At 48.8% G+C, this 8,816-nt stretch overlaps 1 protein-coding gene across 1 annotated transcript in view; it reads left to right on the top strand.

Moving 5' to 3' along the window:
• Window positions 1-4,061: 4,061 nt before the first annotated feature.
• The window catches only part of LOC144179786 (uncharacterized), a 164,178-nt gene continuing 159,423 nt past the window's right edge, over window positions 4,062-8,816 (top strand). The window contains exon 1 of the mRNA XM_077708222.1: window positions 4,062-4,128. Coding sequence (XP_077564348.1) covers window positions 4,062-4,128 — 67 coding nt within the window. The remainder of the gene's footprint in view (window positions 4,129-8,816) is intronic.

Here is an 8,816-nt window from a genome sequence, read left to right as displayed (position 1 = left end):
GTGTGTGCGTGTGTGTGTGTAGCAAGGCTGCTACAGTTGCCTGCAACTACGTTTCTGTGTAATTTCCCATTGCTGCAACGTACCCAAGGGGCTGGTGGGCCCGTCAAGCTGCTTTGGCAGCTTTTTTCCTCAGCCCTTTTCATGTTATCAATGTATAAATAGGCAAATAAACTTTATCTTTATCTTCATCTTTTATTTTTCTTCTACGTTTACAGAACTTCGGCATCCCTACAGGCTATAAGGCAAACAAACGACCCATGTATTTTTGTAAACATTGACGACCTAGATCGATCAACAAGTGTTTGCCTCAATATGGTAACACTAAAAACGTGTACAACGATCATTTATTTACACAAATTGTCTCAATTGACAAAGGAGTTGTGGCTAAATTCATGAGATATTTTGTGAACCCGCCTCTGAGTCTCAGCGGCGGCTGAGACACTGTGCGGCTGGCACGAGTACGCGGGTCGATCCCGGCCAATACGACTATTTTCGTCAAGGAGACGAAAAAAAAAAATTAATGCCTATGCGTCGAGATTTTGGCGCCCCTTAAAAATGACCGGGTGGTCTAAATTAATCCGGAGCCTTTCCTACGGTGTGCCTCACAGCACAGGTGTAACCGCGGTTCGTATAACACCCGAAATTACAAAAAAAAAAGAATTTAAGATTTTTATGTAGGGCTTTTCATCTTAATTGGGTTACATAAACTAGGTTTTATCAATTTCTTTATATCTACTGGGACAAGCTTTGATAAAAATTTAGCGGCTAGAATTGCGAAATTAACAACAAGGTGTTTTACCCCAAATGGGTTAAACGAAGGGGAATTCATTGGATAAGGGTAGTGCGATAACGCCTTACGAGGCTTCACTTCTCGCGACGACCCCCGTCAAACGCAGGCACGCACCTGAAAACGCGACCAGGCTCTCTAAAGGTGCGGCCGTTTTGACCCCGATTGAAACTCCGTTCCCAGTGAGCTACCCGCTTTGTGACCAAACATTTGCGCCGTGCGGCTGGCCTCATTGTTCAAAAGCGCCTTCGCGCTCGGTGGCCTAATGACTTTGTCCATCTCGTTAGGGCTCCACTCGGCCGTCGAGCGTCGGGCTGCCCTGTTCGTTAACCGCCGTGCGCATTCTGCCGGGCCGTGAATGAGGCGCGTGCCAACCGCAATAACGGATACGCTGCGTTCAAGAGGAACGGTATGGCGGCTTTAACGGAGGGCTGAGTGCCTCGTAAACGTCAATCTCCTGCTTAGCTATGTAAACGTCGATTTATTTCCGCTTTATTTTGTTTTTTTATCAATAAAACATGCGTTTTGCTGCTCACAGTGACTGTTAGGACCTATCACGATATTCCCAAATTGGTCGACTGGACACAGTTATGCCAACACGTAAATGTAGTGAAGCTACATCACAGCAGAAATCAGATCCCTCGCGTTCTTCAGAATCAAAGCGGGCTTTTAAAAATCTTAAACACATGCTGCTTTATTCCCATCCTTGTTTTTTCTTTGATGTCTCAGCAGTATTTCACTTCAAGACTTTAAGCTGCGTGATGGCGATGGATATTTTACACTAAGTATAAATATATAAGTTTCTTTCTACTATTCAGCCGCTATTACTTTGGAACCTAGTTAATAAATGTTTATTATCCGAAAATAGCACTGACTCAGATTTTTAAAAATCGAAGTGCGCGTTGCTGTCGCTCTGACGAGATTTGCTATCTTTTCGTTTAGCTATATTTGGGATTTGCTATGTTGAATTATAAGGGTAGTGGCGCGATCTCATGCGTCACAGATTAAGGACAAGCACGATTGGTATATAGATACAATGACGTCTCTAGTGCGCCGCACAAGTGGCTTCCGAAGAGCGCGTGGCATTGCGCAATGTAAGGTGGTCGAGAGACGCCGGGCGTTGTTAGAAGTAAAGACGATTAGGGAAAGAGGCGTGCGGGGGGAGAGGAGTAAAAAGTGGGGCTGTAACCGTTTTCCCGCCGTAGATTAACTTGCTTTACTCTGCAACGCGCAATGTGAAAAAGCCAGCTTACACTGAGCTTTTAAAGTCGGTTTCACCTTTGAACAGACCGTTATAGCTGGGAAGACATCTTCAGGAGGAATATTAGCCGTCTGCGGAGGCGCTATGACCTTTTGATTTTTTGCTTGAAATCAAACAAAAAATCAGGCGGAAATTGTTGGTCTACGCCCTGTCTGTCACCAGAGACAATCTGCTGGATGCTAGCAACAGACAGCTTCGGTGTAAAAATACGTCGTGTATTTTACTCATTTCTCAGCACACATTCAACGAGTTTTATTCTTGTGCCCTACTTGAACTTCAGGGCAAATTAACGGTGACTGCCTGCACTCCTCTGCCTAACGCGCACTGACCAACACCGAGCCGATAGACGACGACTCAGTCTTTCGAAGCCGACAGTGATACAGGTGACGCCACGTCCGTTTTATTCCCCATGTAGGAACCATCCATCGTTCAGAACCTAAAAACACGCCAGGCAAAGAGAGCATAAGATACAGAGCTAGCAGACATAGACCGAGGTTACAACTGACCAATACCGGTATTATGACTCTGACTGACTGCTTCACTCGGGAAGAAGTCATTTACCGAAAACGCAAAGGAAGAAATCAAGGGCGGCTACCTTAACGATGGTTTGTGATGATTTCTCATTGGCTAGTAATCGTGCGGCCAATATGACGCCTTTCAAAGATGTGTAAACTCAGGGCGAGGTTCGCACTAATATAATTCGATGTGAGCTCCAGCTGAACGATGCCTCTCCCTACACGCAAACGGGCGCCCGCCATCAACCGCGGTGTGACCCTGCTGGAGAGTCGTTTGGGCACTCACAAAGAAGTTTATGATATAGTCCTCAAACGGCAACGTCAAAGTTGTGGCTGCAGTGAGCGTGAAGCTAAAAACTTCGAATATGTTTCCCCGCCTTCAGTGATGAAGCCCTGAATGCCCGTGACAAGGGTTAGCGAGAAAACCCATGCATGATCAATGCTTTGTTTGCAGTTTTCCTTTTGCTAACCTTCTATGCGGAAATTGGGATATGTACAACGGCAAGCATGCTAGGACAGACGCGCGAACACCTGAAGGAAATGAATTGAATGAATCTTCATTGGAAAATAAAGTCCTCCTATTGCACCGTCCATGGCATGTGGAGTGTCTGTCGTTGTGTCGAAGTTGGGAAAAAAACTGTAGAAAGAAGACAGCCTTCTTTTCACTTCGGTGTTTGGCTCTTTTTGCCTCATTTTTTGGCCCAACATCGCAAATGATATGTTCAGAATGTCACAGCACGTTTCATAATGAAGCAGTCCGCATCACGCTAGCATCAGTTAGTGCTCTTTTTCAGGTGTTCGTCTTTCCCGGAATTAACAACCAAAACGGCAGCAAATTGTTTTTAAACAGGCATCATAAATAAATCATGATTTCTGCGGCCGTTTTGTTCGCACCGTAATTCCAGGCTGGTTGCTGTAATGATTTATTTTTCCACTGGCGTAATTAAATCGATCCAACAAAACTTTCTCCGCGAAAAACGGCTTTACGAAGTAAAAATTCATGCATCTCCAAGAAGTGAATCATGACGAGTGGGCGAAGCACTGGGGATCGTTCTTACCGTAAATCACCCGTGGCATTGCCCACTCGCGCATGTAAATGAGTAACAATACGTGTGTGCAGAATGTTCAATTCCAATCCAATCCAATCCAATCCAATGCTCCTCGTGCATGCGCAACACTCGGTACACGGACGCCAAGGGACAAGCCACGGACAAAGCGCGGCCCTAAGTAGCTTCGCCCCTAAAAGCACCAGACTTTCGTGCAAACTCCGGAGAGATCGAGTGTCGTCCTCAAGTATCGCAAAATGCACCATTCAAGGCCACCGCGTCCAACCGTTGTCCATTTTCTAGACAATGACGTGGCGACCTGCGGCGACTGTAGTCGCCCCATACACGCGTGTCACCACGGCTGGCTGGCGCCGGACATCGGTGCCGAGGGAGACAGGAGGACTCCGCTGCCTCTCCGCAACAGCGGCGAGCGATGATGAATGTGTCTGGCGATGCCATTTGTGCAGCAGCAGCAGCAGCAGCAGCAGCACCTCCCGCCAGCCGCCGGAAGGACCGATCGTTGGCGTGCTGATGGCAGAGGCAGGGCTCGTAATGCGCGAACGTGCAGCGCGACGTGCCCCGAAAGAACAAACAGCGGCGCGGGGAGGTGTTCGACGACCTGAGAAATGGCGAGCACGACAAGGGGGAGAACAAGATCGGAACAGCGAGGACACGCGGGCGGCAGAACGTGCGCGTTCGGATCAGGACGCCAGGAGCCGTGCGAGCCGGTCGAAGCGTCCTCGCTGGCTTGTGTGGGGCATCAGCTTCTCCTGGAGGCTCAAGGGGCGCTTGGGCGGCACTGGAGGCGGATTTCAACGCGCTTGTGAGAGACAGGGCACGAGGGCACGGAACGTAGTCCAAGGCAGGCTGTTTAGCGTGCGGTCGGGAACCGTGGACCAGATGGGCTTCAGCTCACGTGCGCTTTGAGCTCGTCATCGAATGCGTCTTCAAGCTTCCACTGAAAGCTTTATATGTCTCACGAGTAAAAAAATCTGGCGTTTTTCACATCTATAATGGCTGTAAAGGTCATCGTGCTGCCCGCCGTCGTTTGGGTTAAAAATGCCTTAACTTTTCACTCCTTGTGTGCACATAAGACGTAGAACCTGCCGCATTAAGGCACAACATCCGGACCTGCCTCTAAACATGGTCATCCGGCACCTCACTTATTTCTTATTTATTGAAATGAAGAATCATAACTCCATCCAGCCTAGAGCAACAATGCCGGGTGTCAACGCGGGCTCACGCCACCCCAATACCACATGTGGCAAACCAACGTCATATCAAACAAGCTACAAACCGACAGCCGCGGACTGTTATCTGGAACGCTATGCAGAATCGCAACTATTTGTTTGGCTGTAAAAACAGTCGAACGTACGACTTCAGGGCGAAGGGCTTCGCGTAAATTCCGTGGTATTAATAAGCCCCTGCAGTCTAAAGGGAATGGGTTCATGATCTCTTTCCCATTTGGCCGCGAGAAACGGCTTGCATTGCAGTGATGAACGTATCATCTTCGCTTGAATTTATTCTTAGACCTCGCCTACGTGTGCTCGGAGGTAATCGTCACCGAAGCATTTCGAAATGATTCCGGCTTCTGGTAAATATTTCGCTGAGATAGCTTGCTCATCACTTCGACGCGCTAACACAACTTTTCTTCCGATAGGAAATTTTTCCTCGCCCAATATTATTTTTTTCCTTGTTGTCGCTCACGTTTTCCGGAAACTTCAAAGACCAGCTTCCCGCGCCAAAATGAGGACGAGGAAAGGGAAACATAGCTCTGTTTTTTTTTTTTTAACAAAAAAAGTTGAAGCAGAAGCATAAATCACGCTTGACGGCTTGTCTTGTTGCTGAAATGCCCGACGCCTCAGCCGAACGTCTTGTTTACGAAGGCCCCCGATAGAAGGGTGAAAGACCGTGAACAACGAAAACTAAGAAAAAAAACGAAACAAAGCTGTTCCTTCCACCCTTTTAAGTGTTTTCCCTCTCCCTCGCACCGGGGCCCCTTCTGTCTTTATTGTGGAGGCCTCCGCACTCGAGCTGTTGCTTTCCCAGCAGCTTCACTCCTTTCAGTTTGTCTGACGCCGACTCTTCCGTGGTTTCCGCCTGCCTGGAAAAGTCAAAGTAAAATTGTAACCATCACCGACCCCTTTTTTTACTTGCCTCTGTCCCCAGCCTCAGGCAAGTTTGCACGGCTGTCTTCTTAAAAGGCATCTTCGGCCGCAAAACGGCGCGTGAACTGAAAAGAAAGAGAGAGGGGTGGGGCCCCCTTTTTTTTCTTTCGCATTGCTGGCGACCATCTTTCACTTTTAGCTCCTCATGCCCCGAATGTTGCTATGGAGGAGGATGCGCAGGGGTGGTTGTCTAATGTGTACACGAGTACACAGGCGGTTGCTTTCTCCTACTTTTTTTCTTTCTTCTTCTTTTTTCTGTGTGTGGCTATTGGTATTCTTCTTGAAGACAGGCGAACAACACCGTGAAAAATCCTTTCGCTATCTCCTCGCTGGGGTTTGAAGGGCGGGCTCGGGATGACAACAGAAAAAAAAAAAAAAAAAAAGCCTTTCGGGCACGTCGACGCCACAAGAGGCGTCATGTCCCCTTGTCGGCTCCGTCGCAGCGGCCACCCAAACCCAGCAAGGGAGTTCTTTCTGTACACGTGCAACAGTAGTTTCTTTATTCCAACTGCCTTCTTTTTTTCGGCCATCCTTCTCCGTTTTTTTTAACAGTTGCGACAAGGCCAGGGGGCATCCAAAAAAAAAAGTCCCTACCCTGTCGAGTGGACGGTTATTTTTCGTTCGCTTTCTTCGTAGTGGATGCGCCTTTCCCGAGAGCTTGCCCACCCCTTTCGTCCATTCTTCCTTGTTATTTTTTTCTCTTGGAGGGGCGAATGTGACAGAATTCTAAGAAAATTCATTCCCGGAATTCTTGCACACAACCCTCGAGTAGCTGTCACTGGAGGTTCAGTTGCTTTCCGGCTGTTAGACGTGCGTGGTGTATAGTTTTGCTCAAGGTCGGCTACCGAGTGAGATTTTCGTATTCCCGCTCTATGGTTCAGTTGAAAGTGTATTCTGGACTGCACAGCATACCCCCTGTGCATCCGCCCTTCTGTGGCACTCTTCAGCAAGTGACACTTGTTAATTCTGACATCGCCGCAGAGGTAAGTCCTATTTGGTAGTTGATTTTGTTAAGCCCCTTTTTTCTGGTTTAGAATGGAAATAACACTTACTGCCAGGCCCCGAACTAACGATTGAAAGACATTATTGAAGCGACTCGCACGGACGGCGAGTATCTTACGGGCGGATTTGGTGTTGTGAATAATTTGGGAGAGAATGTGTCGGCTACCATGAACCATAAAAATGAATAAAATACATAGCGAGAAAGATATATATGCGACGTGATTGAAGCACCGGGTTCTTATAAGAATCTTCAGCTAATGCCACTTGCAGCAAATGTCAGAGCACGGAACATATCCTTAACACGGCGGTCAGATTCTGTGATATCAGTGCTGACAGTGATAGACCTCAAGCAAGAAGGGTATGTTCTTTTAAAAGCCCTTGTTTCTCTCGAATGGAACGCATAGACTGGGTCAGGATCGCCCTATTTTGGCATTTATGTTTCTCGGGCACTTACTTGTACCTCAAAGCACATGGTGAAGCATTGTTGAATCGGAAGCCATGTATGTCTGTTTCCGCTGTTCAGGGCAAGTGCTTCCCTTTTCGCGTCGTTTTTATTAAGTACTTCCTGTGTGTTTCAACGCGTATACTTCTAGGTAATTGCTATCGGGTTTTTGTACTGAAACACGCACCCATAATTAACAAAAATTGCCGTGCCCGACTGAACACCGGCCACAGGAAACTGTAGAAAGAGAAATGCCTGTCCATGAGCGCAGTCAGACGTAGCCTCGAACAATTTATTTACTTAGTTATTGCTCCGATCGAACCGAGAATTACATTAAGAGAGCGAACAAAGCCCGAAACCCATATTCTGGCCGGTCCTGCTTTCCATAATTTTTCCTCCATGAAGTGCAAACGAGCCCTCGTTGTTCCTGTTAGCCACGCACTTACGCGCCAAAGCAGGCGATTCCTCCTCGCTCTCAACTCCACTCGATGTAACCCGCGATCTAAAGATACACTGCCCCGCTGTGTTTTCCTCCGCGCGTGCCGTAACGCTCGGTTCTCTATCTGCGGGGTCCGATTGTTCGTCGCCGGCAGCGGTTCACACTGCTATCGAGTCACCTCCCCCATCCCCTCCCCCCCTCCCCTTCTGAGCAGCATCGCCGGCCATTAACGCAATTGGGTCCCGCTAGCGCGGCTAACACGACGGCCTTCCTCCATTCGCGGCTGTAAATCGAATTACGCTTATCGGGAATAATTATCGCTCCGCGTGCGACCCCTGAACCTCGTCGCGCCAGTAAAGCTCCTCTTTTTCGCGCGTACGCCCGCGTGCCGTCGACAGTGTCCGCGTGCATGCGCGTCGAGTCTCGGTACGCGGCGGTGCCCCCTGATCACCGATTGGCGTCGGCCAATGTCCCTCGCCTGAACCCTCGTCGCGAATCAATCAGACTCCTGTAGTAGCATCGTGTGGCGCTGTCTCACGGCGTAAGGGGATCTCCGCGTATCTTCCTTAATCCTGTAAGCGCTGGTTACGTCGTGTTATTTCCGCTCGTCCCGACACCGTTTGGGAGTACTCGAAACACCTCTTGCTTGTTAGGAGGGTTTGCGATTTCGCGCCGTCCTGCCTCTTGCCTGGAAGGGATGGAGGAGGAGGTAACCATGATTTGCGAAAAGGCGAAGGCTTACATGCCGATTCACGTTGCTAACTATAAGCTTGCGTGCTTTTAACGCGGAGGCCTGGCCATGCTTATTCATGTTCATGCCCATAGTCGACGCAGCAGTTCCGGTTGCGGCAGTGCTATTCTGACAGGTACCTTTTATATACACACCCAACCCGCCGCGGTGGCTCAGTGGCTAAGGCGTTGCGCTGCTGAGCGCTAGGACGCGGGTTCGATTTCCGCCCGCGACGTCCGCTTTTCTGATGGAGTCGAAAAGCAAAAACACCCTTGTGCACGAGATTTCGGCGCACGTTAAAGATCCCCAGGGGGTCAGTATTAATCCGGAGCCCTCCACTACGGCGCGCCTCATCGCCTGCGTTGCGTCGGCGCGTTAAAACCTACGATCAATCAACTATATACACACCCACTCATCAACACAGTG

This window comes from Haemaphysalis longicornis, unplaced genomic scaffold (genome assembly GCF_048455015.1).
Source record: "Haemaphysalis longicornis isolate Haplotype H1 unplaced genomic scaffold, Haemaphysalis longicornis Haplotype H1 scaffold_4, whole genome shotgun sequence".
Lineage (NCBI taxonomy): Eukaryota > Metazoa > Arthropoda > Arachnida > Ixodida > Ixodidae > Haemaphysalis > Haemaphysalis longicornis.
Note: the sequence above shows the minus strand (reverse complement) of the source record. Positions and strands in the feature narration are given on the sequence as shown.